This window comes from Rissa tridactyla, chromosome 7, assembly GCF_028500815.1.
Source record: "Rissa tridactyla isolate bRisTri1 chromosome 7, bRisTri1.patW.cur.20221130, whole genome shotgun sequence".
Lineage (NCBI taxonomy): Eukaryota > Metazoa > Chordata > Aves > Charadriiformes > Laridae > Rissa > Rissa tridactyla.
Window position 1 is genome coordinate 42,329,491 of NC_071472.1, and position 18,685 is coordinate 42,348,175.

An 18,685-nucleotide genomic window follows, 5' to 3' on the forward strand; every position below is an offset into this window, starting at 1 on the left:
TGTAAATCTGTGACAAAAATTGGTAGGTATTACTGATGCAGCCGTTCCGAGTGCATTAGTAAACCCAAATAGATAACAAAACCTCAAAGGCACATGCACAAGCCAGTTCTGCTGTGTGCTACTGCATGCATTCGTGTTACGTGCTTAACCTTTTGAAGGCTTAAGTTTTAGAAGTTTTAGATTGTCTCATCTTCTGTATCCTTGTGGTGGCAGCAGAGCTCTTACATCAGAAATCTTTCAAAACACTGCTGTGACTTTTTTAACACTTTTTCTTTAGTATCGAATGGGTATAAACTTGAAGAGGCATTTAAATTATGCCTTTTACCTTTCAGAAATAAAAAATAAAATCTCCTAAATACTCATTAAAAGTTATCTGATAAAATGTGTTTTAACAGAGTAGAGAATTCTTAAGGGGATAAAAAAGCTAACTCAGTTTTATATTCTAGCATTTTGTTGCACTCAGTGTCATCTCTTCCATGACTGAATTCTCCTTAAGTTACTAAGTGTTGAGCATTATCTTTTTTCCACTTTACTTCTTCCTGCTGCTGAACACATTTCTGTGGACCGCTGTGAACAGCAGCCTGTGGACTGGTGAAGACACTAAAGAATGTGCTATTTCTGAATTCCTGCATTAGATGCTCTTTAAATCAGGTTATGAAGAAAGGTGGGCTTTAACCCTGAAACAGGTCATTGGTGGGTTAATGTTTTAAAACAATCTATATATTTTTAGTCACTGTTGATGCAACTGTAAATGTTTTCTTTGTCCATAGAAACACTCCTGAATCCTAAATTCTTAGATAATTTCTGGTAGCAGTTTGCTTACGGATTGTGTAAAAACTGATGCAATGCTTTCTAACTCATCTCCGTGTGATCTTTTACTTCTTTATAGCTACCTATGAGTAAGCAACAGGAGCTTATTTACCTTTCTGTCTCCATTCTGTTATGTTCTGCATCATTTTATTGCTTGCTTCTTTCCACTCTAAAACAGAGTATTCATAAAGTGAAGAACTGCTGAAGTTATTTTGGGCCTCAGCTCAGACTAAGCTTGCTTTTCTCCTGCATTTAGGTCAGATGGTCAAAACTAGAAGTTTTCCAGGCGAAAAGCAAATAGGTGGTTTTAATTCCATTCTGTTCTCAGATTTTTGTCACTGAAGATACTGGCTTTTAAATACCTAGTATAAAATAAAACTGTTGTTGTTGCTCTGGTACCCTGCTTCTTCTCCCTCAATAATTCCAATTTCAAACTCAAAAGTGCTTCAGCAGCTCCTGCTGTCCTCAGCATGCACTTCCTTGTACCTTAGAAGCAGTGAGTACCATTTGCCTAGTTAAGATAGGCCTCCCTAGCATTCATCAGCTTTCTCTCAAATGCTTGTTTTCACTTTGCTATAAAATTATCTCAGGTGATTGATTTTAAAAAATAAAGGAAGTGGATCTGTGTATTGTGATTGCCTAATTGGTTCTAAAAGTCAAGCTATTCCTTCTGCAATTATCTCTAACAAACTACAACTGGAAATTGGTCAGTGATGGATTTATGAACCATAAAAGTGATCAAAGCACACTTGCGCAACTCTGACTGACTCTGCAGGCCTGAGCATAGTAATGTTAAAACCAGTATTTTAAAATGTATGATGAGGCTCATAAGGAATATTTGGTCCTTTTTCGGTTTCTTTTTTTTTTTTTTTTATTTTCTGGAGGATCTACATGTTTACTGGTAAGGTGTATATGTATTTCAGTTCTTCATTGAGATATATCAAAGAGCTTTTTTTTTTTTTTGAGAGAAAGGAGCGGGAATGGAAAACATCAAGATAGTCGTAAACTGTAGATATGCAGACAGCTTTTTATATCCACTTATAGAAAAACTTTTTTTTCTTTTCAGGAATTCCCTTCCATAACTTTAGATACTAGGTTAAGAAATATCTGCCTGTGTTATTAGATAATCTAATCTAAAAGGAATTAAGAGTCGTTTATGAGAAACTATTGCTATTTGGAGTTTATCCGTAAGAGGCATGCTTATTTATTTAGCATTTAATACTAAATGGGAAAATATGCCTTATTTGTTGCCTTGGTTCTGCTGTTGTCTTCAGACAGTAAAATTACTTTACTTGAAATCATGCAAATGTCAAACTGTAATCTCTTGAAGAAATAAATCAGAGGGTCTTGACTTGATTTTTCCAGTTATGTTTAAGTATAAACCTGAGTGGTTTTAAAAAAACTTCAGTATAAGCACAAAACTTTCATTCATCGTCTTAATGAAAACAGGTAGTCTGCTGTCAGAATTACATGTAATTAGCACAGAGGAATATTTTAAGGAGATAATAACTGTTGCTGCCTTCAGGATGAAGGGGAAGAAAGTAAACCTGGTTGTTCTGTGGTGTTCTCATAATTTTTGCTGCTGATACTATTTTTTTCTCCGCCAGCATTTCTGTAACATTGTTCTGCTGTTGATTTATTCAAATCCTATTTTGGAATGGGTCTCTGTATGTAGAAATATCAAAGCATGTGCTTGTAAAAGCTGCCTTCCCAGATGGAATATATTTGTCCCCCATACTGGGAACATCTGGAGGAGAAAGTCATCAAAGGAAGAAAGCTAAAGGCTTGATAGCAGTGGCAGAGAGCGCAAATGGCAGCTCTTACTGTGCAGGAGGAGAAATTAGTGGGATGTCAAGTGCAGTTTAGCAAGGAGATTCTTGATCTTACATGAATTCTACATCCATCTCCTGGTGTCTTCTTGGTCATGATCACCAAGGTTGCAGAACTGAGCACCTGAGAAATTGTATGTGCGATCTCAAGGGCGAGATGGACTCCTGTTAAGGTGTCTGCTACCTCCCTGGTGTAGATCAATATAGAGCCTCTGAGGACTGGGGAGAAACAAATTGTTTGTGTTGTATTGTGTTGTATTTTGATTTTATAAATCAGCTGTATCAGTTTTGTAAGAAGTGATTTATTCCCCCCCCCCCCCCCCCCCCCGGCATATGCCCAGGGTGGTGAAAGTAGTTAGACAAATCAATGTCTAGTAATAACCTTTGCTTCGTAAAAGATTTACAAAAAATTTCTTTTTCTCTCTCTAATGACTAAAACAAATCCTAATCCTTGTTTGAAATACAGTAGCTGCTGTTACTAGCACGTTTTTAAAGAGTGATTCAGTAGAACAGTGCAGTACATTAGTAAGTCTAATTAAACCATGCTTGTTTTCCCCAAATTGTTGAATATGCAATTTGTGTCAACTTTAATCAATTGAGTAGACTGGTCTCCGGAGGGCGATTGTTTTAGTGTTCATAATCGCTGTAGTGTAGTTCATTAAGAAGCTATCACAGAATTCCCCTGGGAACAATTTATAAAAGATTATCTGCTTGCTCTGAAGTAACCTTGGGGACAAATGTCAAGGAGTCAGTAACAAAAGTAAGGGATTTTAGATGAGTGCTCCTGCGTACTTGGCAATTCCCAACTGTCTTAGTCTGGGAGAAGAACAGACTATAATTGTTCCTGTTTTCTTCCCGCTAGTATATTTGAGCACAGAAGAAATCGTTTTCCAGCCTTCCTCCTTTTTTTGTGTTTGCTAACTGGAGCAGTTCATGCCATTTAAATTACCCAAAGCCCTCTAAATAAGCTACTGTTGTTGTGTTTGGGTGGGAAGCGTGAGCTGGGATTGCAGGCACATGAGAATTGAGGTGGCCTTTGTGGCTGATTAAAGAAAGCTGACGTTCTCTTCACCACCTTATTCCAGGTGGAAATGGTGTTTTACCTGCTGCAGGAATTTTGTAAGATACTGTAGCAGTGTTACCCGCAAGATTAGCGGGGAGCAGGACAGGGAGAGGAAATGTAAAAGAAAACATTTTATTTGGGAGAAGACTGTTTAGGAGGGAAGCAGGTTTTTTGTAAGCTAAAAAGTGCCTACTGTCTTTGTCATGAAAACATACCACTTCTTTTTTTTTTTAACCCCTTGAACCAGTGGTAAGTTTTGTGCAGTCAGTTACACTGTAGTGGTTGCAAACAGGTGGTTAGTCCATGGGGAGAAAGCAGAGGGGTTTGTGGAGGTGTGTTGAGGAGGTAGAAAGAGAAGCCCAACAGAGCCTGGGAAGGTGGGGCTGGGTGTGATGAAGGACGCTTGGTTTTCTAGGCCGCAATGAAGAGAGAAGGAAGCTGGGCTGATCTGTAAAAGATGACTGAAGAAGGTGAATGGAAGTGGAAAACCATCTTGAGGTGGTGTGTAGGCAGACAGGACAGCAGAGCGCTGCACCAGGAGACAGCCATGCAGTGGCCTGACTTTCAGCATGCTGAGGTTTTGGGGGTAATTTTAAGGCCTTTCCCAAACTGTGATGTACAAAGCTTGGCACCTGTTTTATTGGAGTTACTGCTTCAGTTGGTTAAAAAAAAAAAAAAAAATTTAAAAAAAAATTGCTTCAGACATATGCTTGTATAAATGACTGCTGCTCCTTTCATTGATCTGCATGGGTTAAATTGTTCGTATGTAAAAAATGGTTTAGCAGCAAGCTTTAATTTAATCAGTCTATTAGATCAGAAATGCTCCTTGGATCTCTAAAGAAGTTTCTTTGATTGGAAGTTCATTAGCTGCTTTTGTCTGGCTTGTTCTCTGCTTAAATTAATGTATTAAGTATACTTTGCCTGTTAAAAGAAATTCTTAATTTGCAATTTACATGTTTACTCTCTCTTCAGAAGAAGTGCTGTGTGGTTCCATTTCCAAACATCGGCAAGCACAGCTAAACGCTTGTCTGTTGCGTGGTTTCAATGGCATTGCTTGTGTGAAGTAGTTGTGAGAACTGTCATTGGGAAGATTTGGTGACTAAATGAATTAGGACCTCCTACAAATGCAATGCTTTGAGACTCTTTAGCCTCAGGAGAGGCTATTTCAAAAGCTGTATTTAGTATTTTGATTCATTGCTCTTGAACTTTAAACATTGCTGCAATGGCAGATGTTTTTCCTCATTTGGCATGCCATAAATAAATCTGTGGGCAGGGGTTTAATGTAACTTTTCACTCAAATACAACACAAAAATGCTCAAGCACGAAAAGGGGTGATTATAAAGGGTTATTTATAACAGTCTGTTGATGTTCTGACTTGCTTGTGTTGACTTCCCCATGCTTGAGCTCAAAATAGTGACAGTGCCAAGGAGCAGAGCGTACATCCTTCATTTTCCACTCTGGACTTAACTGGGTACTGCTCTAGTTCAAGTATGATACTTGAATCTTCTGAACTAATGTAGTAGAGTGGAATTAAAAACACATGCTTACCTGAGACCTGCAGTGGCTTACAAAGGCATCTAACCTCGGGAGTGATGTCTGTGCTGATGCAAAGCCTCTGGGAGACCAGGGCAACAGGGAGAGGGTCTGCCTGAGCACGGCTGGAGCAGGAACCAGTTAAAGAGGTTTGGGGAATTCTGCAGCCTTTTCTGTGGGGTCCACCCCAAGCGGACTGTGCTGCTTCATTCCGAAAAACGCAAGAGGTCCTCAGTTTTGCTCTGAGGTTGCCCCTCAGTAGTGGGTGTACTTGTACCCATAACTTTGATGTTAAATGTGTAGAAGAAAGTAGACAAAAAGAAGCACTTTAAAGGAAATGGGCTTGTCAGGTATTTGCCATGTGAACAGACAGATCCCTGTGTCTCATTCTCCTTTTGCAAGCAGATTCTCTCATTGAAGTGGAGCAGCATAAAGGTGTGCGTTATTAACATTTTAAGGCGACATTTGCCCTGCTTCTACGTGGGAAGATAACCTTTAAAAATTCTTGCCCATAGGGTTAACTTTCTGCTTTCACAGTACTTAAGCCACAAGTTCAGTAAATGTTTGAAGCCAAGGATGATGCTTTATTACATTAAAAGAAAACTGAAGTTTTTGAACCGTTAACTCTGACAGGATCTGTTCTTCAGTGGCTTGCAAATCTTTTTAGTGTGGCAGGAAAATGTGAAGCAAGTGTTCAGGCAAGTGCTTATCCACATGCAGCAAGCAGCTCTGCTGAAGTCAATAATGCAAAGTGATTATTTTTGCAATGCAACAGTGTCAAGTTTTTCAGATATGAAATACTTGCTTCGCTCTTGCTCATCTGTTCCATCCCACTTCCCTTTCTCAATATGATAGATTTAAATCCAGGCTAGCCTCAAAACTCGTTACAAAAAGTGTTGCCCTCTGGTTGTAATTCAGCATTATTTCTTATGAAGCCATGCAAGGATATAAAATGAATCCAGCAAATCATAAAACTTGAATAGCTGGAAACAGATCAGAAATTATATTAAGAATTTCATACATAAGTTATTCAGTAATAATAATAATCCTTTTATGCTTTTTGGTGTCTAGAATGGCTATGAAAATGTACAGCACTAAAAACTCACAGCCTTACAGAGGCTTTTGCTGGGGTCTTGTGTTCGGGGTTTGTTGGGTTTTTTTGTGTGTGGTGGGGTTTTTTTTGTTTGTTTTTTTCTCTTTTGGTTAGAACTCAGTGCAAATCCAGCTTGGATTAAATGAGTCAAGTGTCTCAAAGTCTTAAAAGCAGAGTTCAGCAAATGAGAATTTGGGAGCAATTTAGGTAAACTTCAAAGGGGGGTGTTTATGGAATGGGAAAATAATTTGATATAATTTATATTTCCATTTTGCGTTGCAACATTTACTCATGGAAGGTGGGGCTTGTCACTGCTTGTATTGGAGCAGAAGCTGTTTTGTCTGGAGAGACAATCTGCAGGTGTCCTGGTGGGGAGGCTCTAGGAGACCAGAGGCTTTAGAACACTGTTAAATGTATGTCAGATTTCTCAGGACTTCATAATCAATATGGCTGAATTCCTCTGTCGTTTGCTTATTTTTAGCCATGCTGGTAAGTGGTTGAAGAGTTGTGAACAGTTTGCAAGCCTGTGAATGCCCTTTTGGTGTTCAGGCAGGATTTGGAAATGGACAGACCCCAGTGCACTATGGTGAGCTCCTCGTTCCTCTTTAGGATGTTTTTTAACACTCAGTATTGTAATTGTGCAGCTACAGTTTGCTGTCACATGGTGTAGATGAAAGATGACCCTTAAAAAGTTAATTTATTCCTACTTCAAGTGGAATAGAGCAAATTACCGTGCTTTAGTAAGGTCCCATTATCAAAGGATATGGGAAATACACGGTGGGTTAAAATCAGATGCAAGACATTCTTAATACCCCCAAGACATTCACTCTGCCTCCCTTGAGGACAATACAGCCTTTGAGGGCAGCAGTGGAAAGGGCTCCTGACCTGCAGGGGCCAGAGCATCTGCTGGGCAGTGTTGGCTGGCTGGAGACACAGGTGCTCTCAGCTGTCCCTGGTTACACATGCTGCATCCCTGCCAGGGACAGCATCCACAGGGGCACCTGAGCGGAGCGGACCCTGGGAGCGGTGGCCCCCTGGGGGCCTGTGCTGCGCTGCGCACCCTCTTATGCCTGAATGCAGGAGAGTGAAGTGGAGGTTGAGAACTTCATGTCTGTACCTACTCTGCAGGCTCTCCACACCACTGAAATCCTCCTTTAATCAGTGATTTTGGATTACTTTTTCTAGCACCACTGCACTGTACAAATAGTTTATCCCTGGGATTGGTTAATAACGGGTTTCCTTACTGCCATGTTTTGCTAACCTCTGCTATGTCTTGTTTCTGTGACTGTAGTTGTAGTTGAACAAGCGGAACAAAACTGAAATAAAGGATAAAATGATGGCTTTCATCCATTATTTGAAGTAGTCCATTTTCGCAATACTTGAGAAGGAACTGACAGTATGGCTGTTTGGGCGTGGGGATGACTGCTCAGCACTGTAGTCTTGAAATGTACGGATAACTATAATTCTTAGGTGTCTCGGGTATGTCCTTTTTTCAGTTTCTGTATCTGTGTTGCCATCGAAGGTGATGAGTATGTTTAAAAGAGTTACTGTCTGCTGCATCTGATGAATTCAGAAGCTCTGTTAGGAGAAGATGCTGAAACTGAAAATGCTGTCTGACAATATCGGCTTTGCTGGGCAGATTAATGTTATTAAAAGCAGATAAACTGAGTAGGTTGGTTGTGCAAGATCAAAGGAAAACTGGATCGTGAGAGGCTGTTAGCCAGATAATGCTGACATCATGTCTTTTTCATTAGGGCATAATTGGATAGTGTTCTTAAGTGATATGGATTTCTGTGGTCCACCACAGTCGGCAGAGGGCCCGGAACAGGAAACAAACTGAAATATGCTCGTTTACAGAAGTTTTTTGCCGTGGATAGGAAGTTCTTACTTTGAGGCTTTATCTGTATTGCAAAAGGTACATTTTAGTGATGAAATGATTCATGTGCAGTGTTTGTCCCACTACTGGAAATTGGGCAGCGTGACTTTCTTGGGTAGGCAGTCAAGTGCTAGCAGGCTGTAAGGGCAGGAGGTGCAATGCTGATCTTAATTGTCTGGTAGGTGTGAGCTCCAGTACCCAGACATCAGTGGGATTTTGCTGTAGAGTAGCTTTAGTTATGCTACTACTGAAAAAAAGAATCTTTTTTTTTCTACGTAGAAAAGCTTAGCCTCAGAGTTGGTGACAGGTGATGCTTTTAAGTCTATTTCTGTAATAGTTGGATCTTATGCATCTTCTTGTTCTCTGAAGGTTGTAACTGAGGATGTGGGCTCTTAGGTCAGTGCTAGTGGAACCCTTTTGGAGATGCCCACCCCAGAATAACCTGTGTTTGTTGGCAGCATTTGTAGGCAGATCCCCTGAAGCTTGCTGTTTGTACAAATTGCAAACCCTCTCTATTCAGCTTTGTTTAGATACTTAAAGGCAGTAAAAGGATTTGAGACACATGCTCATACAGGAACGATATTTCTCCATACTCACGCTACACCTAAATCGCTTTTCTCTAATATTTTGACACAGTTTCAATTACTTGTCTGACGCTGTCTTTTTAATTTTAAGAATGGATTGAGTTTTATACCCACCCTTTGAACTAAGCAGTGCAGTCAGTTGGTGGCGTATACTGGTATAAGGTATTATTCCTCTCCTTGAGCAGAGAAGCAACAGGAATAAGGCTCCTTATACACACAAAAGATCTGAACTCTTATTTGAATATGCGGCATTTATTTTTTGGTGACTTCTAAATATCAAGCATCCATGAAATGGGAAAGCTTTTTTGATATTTTGATTTAAATTAGTAAAACATCACCCTTAATCTACATTTGATTTCCAGTAATTTCATGGATTAATAGATAAATAAATTAGGTGAACGTGAAATGCACCTGAAATGCGTGCCTAACTGACTGTGCTTTTCCTTTGCAGGATGTTGTCTGGGGGTTAAACTCTTTATTTACTGTAAGTAAATGAATCTTTTGCTTATCCACTTTGCTTTTTCCTGCATGATTTGGTGTCAGCATCACCTAATGTGAACCTCATCTGTTGCCTCTTAAACTTAAGGCCATTATTTGCTTTGGCTTCAGTGGGTGTTGTACAAGTATGAAATCATTTGTGGTTTTGTTTGTATAACTGCAAGACTCATACAGACGGTCTGATAAGCGAGCTTTTTCATACATGGTTTTTACTTCTGGTTATGAATATTAGGCATATTTTGGTAGCAAGTTACTTGGGATGTTCCACATGGTATGGATTTCCTTTTGCTAGTTTGCAGGAAACAGAAATTCATATTGCTCTGAGAAGGAATTGTGTTGGTGTTTTTATAAAATGATTTTTAGGAGTTAATGACTGCCCTGCAGTCTCATTCCTGTTTTGAACGCTTACATTCCTGTTCAAGGGCCTCAGTACCCTCCCGCAGAATTTGCATAAACCCTGACTTGTTACAGAAATTATATGGTTGTGTTCAGGGATCCCATTTTCTCCCTTTTCCTTAGAAGAAACCTGTGCCTCATAATTACAGGAGCAACTTGAAAATGGAGGAGAGGGTAAGAAGCTGCAAGAGGCAGGCAGGATGCCACAGCTGCTTTTGCCCTAAAGGTGGAGAGAGGCTAACTCTTTACAAAAGCTGCCTTTTTTTAGGGAGTCCAGGGTTATGGTCCCCTTCCCCAGCCACTGCTGCTGGGTAGGAAGGTCAGGAAGAAGCAAAGAAAGGCACCAACTTGGTCACCGCATTTGTCATTGACTCTGGAGAGTCAACCCAGCCACTCCAGGGTGTATGAGGAGGCTGTGAAAAGCTCTGGGTGAGGATCGTTGCTGTGGGCTTTGCTAGCCGCAGCCTGTTTTCGGAGAGCGGAATTCCTTCCATGACTACCTACAGGAGGAGAGGCAAAGCAGCGACAGTGCTCACAGCTCTATCACCAGGATCACGGTGCATTTCTAAAACCTGTAGCATAGACTGTAGCCAGTCACTGGCTACAATCTCCTAAGCTTTCCTGGCATCCAAAGGCTTGATTTGTTTCGACAACTTCTTTGGTAAATTGATTTAGAAGATTGGAGAGCATTTGCCTTTTCAACAAAGAGTAATTGCATTTCACAGTCAGTCTCCCACTGCATGCTAAGTAACTGGAAGAAAGCGAAATCCACTGGAGGTACAAAGAAGTGCCTTCAGAGGCAGAACTGCACGTAAAAATAATCTGTTGGGCAAGCAGCTGCAAAGAGCGATGGTCATGCATTGGAGACTGCGGGGATTTGTCATGGCCAGTAAGAGCCGTGCTTCCCAGCTCGCCTTTTAGGCTTCCCTCACAGCCAGCTTTTTAGAAATAATTGGGCTTTGAAAAGCTGGCTTTGGATTGTACTGGCCTTGAAGATCCTTTGGGGGTTTTCTTGAAGAAAGTAAGTGAAAATGAGGTGGACTGGTGTCCTAGTTTGAATGAGATGGGAGGTTTTCTGCTTGAAAATCAGTCAGAATGACACGAGCCTTTCACACTTGAGAAATGATAGCATTTCACTGCTGTCACAGGCTAACCTTAAACTGGGGAAAGTGATCTGGGCTGTAGGCAGAATAGGACGGGTTTGGGATTCAGTGTTATTTTTTTACGATAACTCCCCTTTTATCAGCATCTTGGTCCTTTGATTTTAACCCTAGACCCTTTCTCCTTACAAAGTTAATATTTATTGAGATGAAACTGACAATTTGTTTTGACAGTTTCTGCTCCCTGCCCCCATATGCCCTTTGCTTTTGGGGTTTGGGGTCTTTGGCACTCCCTTTCTGCTGGGCCCTGTTTTTCCCATTGCGCTCAAACCTTCCTATCTGTCAGGCTCCAGGTCATGCAGTTTCTTCTCAGAGGGAATGAGATTGCTTGGCTATCAGAGATGGTATTAAGGAAACTCCTGCTTTATCACCAGGCCATTTGCAGGTCTGAACCTTTTTTTTTTTTTTAAAGTGTTTATTTTACCCTTGGGGGGGGGGGGGGAGGGGGACCAACAGGAATTGCGCCTCCTGAAACTTTGAATGTTCCTTCAAAATTTGATTTAAAACTGTCTCAGTTTTCAAATAGAAATGCATCACTGCCAGAGAGAAGTGTCATGGGGCTGTGTGGCGAGCCACCACAGGGGGCTGAATGTCTTGCTGCTGTTGTCCTTTAATTGACTTGTGATTTGGTGGGCAATCATCAAACTCATTTGCATCTACCTGTGACAGGCATACTTATCAAGGTGGTGAGAAAATGGCACTACACTGCTTTTGTTTGCTTTGTTTCATTATCTTGCTCATTAGGGCTTTCGATTCCTTGTATGATGCAGTGAGTGGTAACTCTATAATGTTATCTGTTTCTTTTCCAGGACCTTTTGAATTTTGACGATCCTTTGAATATTGAGGCTGCAGAGCATCATTTGCGTGACAAGGTGAGTCAGCGGTTTATTTAAAGCATGTTGTTCCTAAACAACTACACATACTGTAACTCAGTGGTTCCCGGTCATTCCTTTTAAAGCATTCAAGCTTGTACTTCAGGCAGTTGAGTGACTCATTGTATCAGCAACCAGTCACTCAAAGAAATGTGCTTTATCTGGGAAAGTAAACTCTATACGGTAGTGTTATTCACCATATGCTACAATTGTTGACCATAGTGTAGTCATATCCCCAAAATAGAGGATCTTTTCCTTCTTGTTTCTGAGATTTTTCCCTGAAGTTGTACGTGTTCTGTGCAGCAAATGATAGCGAATTGGTTTGACTCAGTTACGTGGTAGCCTTTACCCCAAAAGGCTTGCAAAAAGATCTTATCCTTCTCTCCTTCAAAATGCAGAAAAGAGTTTCTTCAAACTCTTACATACTACTTTATTTTCTTTTTACTGATCCTCTTTGTTCTGTGAAATTGAGCATGGAGGTAGAGGTGAACAAAGTACTTACTTCCCCCTTGTATGGATCTCTGCGGTTGGGTCACATTAGATTATATAGATGCATACCTCAAGCATCTATATAATGCTAATCTATATAATGCTATAAAGGTCTTGACATGTTCCAGGTCTCTTGTTTTAATTAAACTTGTCTGATACTTTTGTTAAGTTAACCTTAAAGATAGAAGAAAGTTTCCAGGTAAATGTTGATTTGAAGAGTTCATTGAAAATGAAAAGCTAAGCAGTGTACCTAATTTATCTAATTTTTTTCCGGAGGAAACACTGGGATTGTGAGTTCATCTTTCTAGCCCTTTTCTTGTTTAATTAGATCTTGTAGCTATTCTGGTATTCGTCAGTGTTTGCAGGGCTGGGACAAGACTGTAAGCCTAAGGTGAGAAAAATTTAGTAGACATCTACTCTGGAAGAGGGTTTTTTTTGATGGTTTTGTTATATCATTTTGGCAAAGAGTGCCAGGAAGCCTTCCAAGCCATAAACCACTGCAAGCAGTCACAGAGGGGATACAGCCTGAGAAACAAAACCAGCATAGTGAAGGCAGCAGGCTGAATCATTTTCTTTGTTTGCATTGTTAGACTGAATTATTCTCTAATATCTTGCCAGGGAAATTTGTAGCTCTTTGAGAATGGGGAGGCTACACACCTATTGCTGAGTGTTGAATTTTGGCACTTGATTTCTTCTTAACAGCCAGAGGGAAAGCAGTTTGTCTGGTGCCTGGGTAGGCTTTTGTAAGGAGAGATGCTGCTATGGTACTAGTACAGTCTTGTGTCAGATGTGCTGAGGCTGTGGTAGGTGAGTCTTACCAGTGCTTTGAGTGAATTGTTAGACCTCAGATGAGCCAGACAGTAATGTCCTCTTCCCAAAGAATTATGGAATGCTAAGAAATTGCTGTCCTGTAGCTCTCAACCTCATTCAGAAATTGGAAATCTTGTGAATCCACAGAAAGAAATAATGTTAACCTGCTTTTAAAACACACCTCCCTCAAAAATGAGAGGTGAGCACTCAAAATATGTGGTGCTACACTAATAGCATGGAAGTTTTGTTGGTTTGCCTTTTTTTTTTTTTTTTCCAGCTGTGGCAGAAGTGAAAGGGAAATTGAGTGGGGTTTTTGACAGTCTTCTAAATTAAAAATATTTTTGGAACAAACATATTTTATTTAGTAAACTCTAAGTAGTCTCCACAGGTATCTGTCAAATTCATGCTCTGCCTTGTTAACTTTTTTTTTTTGACGCTATCTGAAGTTAGTTTAGGTATTTCATTGATAGTGACAGCACCAAGCAGTATGTCTCACATATACCGCAGTGTGTCCTTCAGAAACATCAAGACAAAACCAATAATGCTTGTCTGGAGAGAATAAATTATGCAAGGGAGGGAAATGGCTGCTTTTCCAATTAGCCTCAAAGAATGCAATTGCAGTGTAAGTTAGTTTTTGTCTCTTCCAGGCACAGATGTCATGTAGTGTATGAGCACTTTGTTGTGAAGTGAAACTGCTGCGGTCCTGTTGAAATACTTTCAACGCACAATATGATTAATTTGAGAATGCTAATGAATTTTCCCCGAGACATTTTTTTGTGTGTAATACAATTATACAAACGATATATATGTAATATATATGCCCGCATGCACAGTCTACATAAAAACAGATTTGCAAATATATATATATATATATACACAAATAGTTCTGTGTACAAACATCTGTGTCTTACCAGGCACAGTAAGAGAATGCCTTTGGTCATTTGGCAGCGTGGGAGTATGTGGCTTGTAGCAGCCAAAACAAATGTACATCGAGCTGTCTTCTGTGGTTCTGGAGGAGATGACTCAGTATTTCACTGATGTCATGTCAGATTTCAAATCCTGGGATCCCTTTGGTGACATTCCAGGATAAGTGTGGCTGCCCGAGAGGTTAACAGCTAATGTGAAGCCTGCTTCTGGTTATTGAAAATGCGAAACTGGAGTTTGTTCAGTTCCGTAGGCGGGTATTAAGTCATCGAAAATGACTGCCGCCTTGCAGATGCTGGAAGAAGTCACATCATAGATATCAAATCCTTATTATTAATTCTTGGAAAACAGTTGTGCTGTGAATGTTTGTGTTGCAGATCAGGCTGTGAGGGACAGTTATGATCTCTTTCTGCATAAGGAACCTCTTAATTTTTGCATCAAATTTATGGCTTATACCTGAGCATGTAGATGTAGTTTTTGGGAAAGCAGCCTTGTTCTAGGATGTAAAAATGGTACAAAACTCGGAGCTCAAGTTGTTCAATTAATTGCTTTAAAAAAACCTATGTCTTATCTGAGATCTGAGTTAGTGCAGCTTCAGCTTCCAGCCCTCAGGAGCCTCCTTCAGCTCGAGGAAGAAGCTGTCAGTTACTCAGCCTCTTCCCTTGCAGCTTCCTTCAGCCAGTGATCATCAAGTCACTTTTGAACAAATTATTTTTTAAAGTACATATGACTGTTTGTACAGCTTGACTAATTCTACATCTCTTCCCCACACACTTTGCAAGATGTCAGTAACTTTTTGGCAGAGTCATCAAACATCCATTTTCACAAATGGTAGATAAAGAGATTATCTCAATATTCAGGCTTGCTAGCCCTCTATGTTTCCAAAACCTACCTTCTTATCAGCTACAGAATTGATCTGGAGACCTATGTTGTGATTGGTTGTTTTCATCAGAAGACTTTTTCAGTGACAGAAGATGCTGTCTGCCACCTTTTGTGACTTTAATTATTTTTTCAGAGATAGAACACCTGTGTTTGCCTGCATTATATGGTACTGTTTAAGTGATGTTGTCATTGCGATCAATTTTCTAAGGCTTCAGTTTTGCCAATCATGAGTTTATTTTATGATTGTCATCAAGTGATGTTGCATGCTCCAAAGCTTAGTTACCCGCATGGTAATCTTTTCCTGTATATGTGGTCAGACGTCCCCCCTTTCAGTTTATGAACTTAATCTCATGTCCTCTCGTTGCTCACTTCTGAGAAGGCTCTGTTGTCTCAGTCACCTCCCCCTCAGTATTGGGGGGCCTGCTTTTAGTCCCCCCAAAGCCTGCTCCTCTCCACCAAGAAGCCCTGGACCTCAGCCTTATCTTGCCCCGAGGCCTTCCCAGTAAAGCTGTCCCCAGCCTGGCATCTGGGACTGTCCCTGTGCAGAGGCTGAGTGTGTCCCAGGGGCAGGACTTCCTATTTGGCATTGCTGAGCCCCCAGAGGTTGCTGTGGCCTTTCCTCTAGCCCACGCAGGTCTCTCTGGAGGTGGATTTGCTCTCCAGCATGTTGGCTGCGTCCTCTTTAGTGACAGTATTTCTGTAGACCTGGTGTGAACTTCCACACTTGGCTGGTTTTTAAAACTCAAACCTTCTTGCAAGTTGTTTGACTGTGGCTTTCATCATTTAATAAAGCATTCAGATAAAATTGTAGTTTCCCTTCACTCTTCTATTCCCCCCTCCCTACCTTTGTTTAACTCATAATTATTTCCAGCTTAGGGAAGGTTTGTATTGTTCATTTTTGTGGTGCTACTTTTTAGAACATTCCTGGTGCCCACATTGCACTGCAGTTAGGTCACAATCACTGGAAGATTAGCAACCATCCTCTCTTGGTTTAGAGCTCAATAAATCAGAATAAAAAGATGATTGATGTCTCTATGTAAACTAAGTAAGGTGTTTCCCAACATTCAGTCTTCTCACACCGATACAATCTCATCTCTTTGTTAGTATGAGTTTTCTTGTGGCATTTAAAGAACTGCTTATGAGTTAACTAGCTGGGACTGCTTTGGATTTAGCAGAGAAGTCAGCCTCTCAGTAATTATGTGGATGGCCAGAGCCATTAATCGTCAATAGAACTGATTCCATTGGATTGCTGAGCAGCGAGCAAGTGTTTAAGTTTTAATGACTACTCACTTAAAAACAATGTGCTAAAAATTGTTGGATTTGCTGGTTTGTACACTGAAGAAATAGAGCTCTCTTGATTAGCTTTCTGTGGCAGCCAGGTAGGCTGAGTACTGCAAGAATAAGGGATATACCTTGGTAATACAAAACTGAATCAGTTTAGTAGTTCAGGACTTATGTATGCCTTAGTCAGCGGTGCAGGACACTGCAATTTGCTGTCTTCCTTAAAAGCCCTTATATTTCCTAGTAGTGGTTGCCTTTGCCAAAAAAACCCCAACATTTCAAAGCCATACGTGCTGTACCCAACAAGAAAATTCATTACAGTGTTCATATGGTTTGAAGTGGAAATGTTTTTCCCAATATTCCTCAGCTTTTTTCTTCACTGAGGCCTGCCATATCAAGAATGCTAATGCTGTGTCCTATTTTAATTGTAATCACCTGTTGTATTTGGTGCAATTTAAAACACTAAAGCAATTTTTGTCATCCTGCAGATTAGCAAACACTCATTTACTTGTTCATCCATGCAGTCTTGAGTTGTTTTAATAGGAGAAGCTGAGTAATGTCACCCTGTGTTATTTTCCTGCACGATCTTTCCATCTTCTCAGTGAAACTCCTCTGTCAGTATTGAGTGCATGGAAACCCTTCCTGCTGTGGCATTGTGAAAGAGTAAGATAGCACTCTGGGAAGGATTTTTTTCCCCCCTTGTGAAAAATCTAGTGTGTCTTTTTTCACAGGACTTTTACCAGCAGCTCTGAAGGGCCAAAGCTGAGAAATCTAAACAGAAGAAGTGTGCATTTGCCAAGGACCCATCTTAAACACAAATGTTTTACTTAATTCAGCAAGCCCTGATTTTATTTGCATCCTCCTTGGAAGGCAGCATTATGTTTTTTGTTATAGCGCACAGGAATGCACTGAACAGTGGGAGCGTCACCTCTCTTTGCTCTCTCCAGGTAACTGGCCATTGTGTGAAAAGAAATCATTAATGCCAGGCTTTTGTGGCCCTCACTTTGCTTGTCCCAGCTGGAGGAATGAGGGCTGTTGCCAAACTCAATCTAATTATTGCTGAAAAGTTGCTCCTGGATGTGGAGGGGTGAGCATGCTGCTTCCAACAGGCACTCCAGGTGCTGATCGTCCCGATTTGTACCTGTGTTGTATTTCCCAATGTCTGCCTGGTTTTAAAGAACATGCAGCAGAACAACCCTATGTAAATGAGGTTTTGGTTTTGCCTTTTTCCCCCAGCTATCTTCTGCTACTGTCCCTGCCTTTTCCGCGCCTAGATCAGCAGCAAAGCTTTTGGCTGTTGTTTTGATACTTTTAATGATGAATTATTTTGCATAGGTTTGCGTGGAGGAGTTTGGTTCTGGCCCAGGTTAGAAGGCATGGATTTAACTTTAGCTGCCGAATTTTAGCAGCTCTTGTTGTGACTGATTATATTTCTAGGTAGATTTATATGCTGTTGTGATGTTGTTTGTAGACATTGTATTTTTATTCTAAGGAAGGGGAGATTGTACAACAAGAATTTTAATAGGAAAATTCAGGAGGGTTGGAATTTTTATATAACGTAGTGCAGTTAAACATGACTCAGGACAATTCATAATGTTCTTATGGCTGTCTTTAGTCTTAATAGATTATCCTCAACAGTTGCGGTTTCTGGTCCTGCTTAAATCACGTCGTTCTGATTCTTCATCACAGCAGTACTAGCACACTAGCAAAACTCCTCCAGAAGACACCAGAGACTATGGCCAGCCTCGTTTTACCTGGGATAATGCTATATTCTCATGAACGACACCCTCAGAAAAATCATAGAGTCGGTGCTGGCACCAGTGACATGTGAGGCTAGAAGCTACTGGGGAGAAGTGTTAGGGCAGACTTTTCCTTGTGTCACTTGCATGCTGCTGTGACAGCTATTGAATCTACTTTCTTTTCTTTTTTTTTTTTTTTTTTACACAAGAAAATACATTACTGCTTGGCTTTTGCTCTTTTTTTTTTTTATTCAAGAATTCTCTTAGTAATAAAGAAAATAAGGGTTTTTTTTATCTCAGGGTTGTTTCTGTACAGATGGATTTATAATTTTCATGGTGTTATGGCATCTGAAGCTGCCTCTTAAGGTTTCCTCTTAGGATTTTATTTGCCCTACATAGCCTCAGTTGCTTAGGAAACTAGGCTTAAAAAAATATCTCTCTTCTCAATTGCTTGCAGTCTTTGGAGGTTGTTCTAATGAGTCTTCTGGGATGAACATTTTCCTTTAATTACTTGAGGACTGTCTTCTTGTCTTTACAAGTGAGAGCACTAATCTAATTCCATTAGAAAGTCCACTGATAATTAGGAACAGTTGCTGACTACATATTTCACTAAAGAGCTTTTGTAGCCTTTCATAATTGTATGCAGGTTTTTTTGAGTCCTTAAATAGCAAACAGTTTAGAATTTTTGTAGAAGAATCTCAATTTCTCAAACCCTTCCTTGGGCAACTGGGCAAGAACCAGCATGACCTGACAAAATGCCAGTGCCTGGGCCAGATTCTGGAGAGGACATTAATGTATCTTCTGAAAACAGGTAAGCCGTGGAAAGAGAAAGCTGTCAGCAAGAGG

The 18,685-nt window shown here is 40.4% G+C and overlaps 1 protein-coding gene across 5 annotated transcripts in view; it reads left to right on the plus strand.

Moving 5' to 3' along the window:
• UBE2F (ubiquitin conjugating enzyme E2 F (putative)) overlaps nt 1-18,685 on the plus strand; it is a 75,956-nt gene that overhangs the window by 35,909 nt on the left and 21,362 nt on the right. For 4 of the 5 annotated variants that reach the window (XM_054208039.1, XM_054208036.1, XM_054208037.1 and 1 more), the window contains exons 8-9: nt 9,240-9,272; nt 11,652-11,714. In XM_054208039.1, coding sequence (XP_054064014.1) covers nt 9,240-9,272; nt 11,652-11,714 — 96 coding nt within the window. The remainder of the gene's footprint in view (nt 1-9,239; nt 9,273-11,651; nt 11,715-18,685) is intronic. The other variant, XM_054208038.1, reaches the window with a different exon arrangement.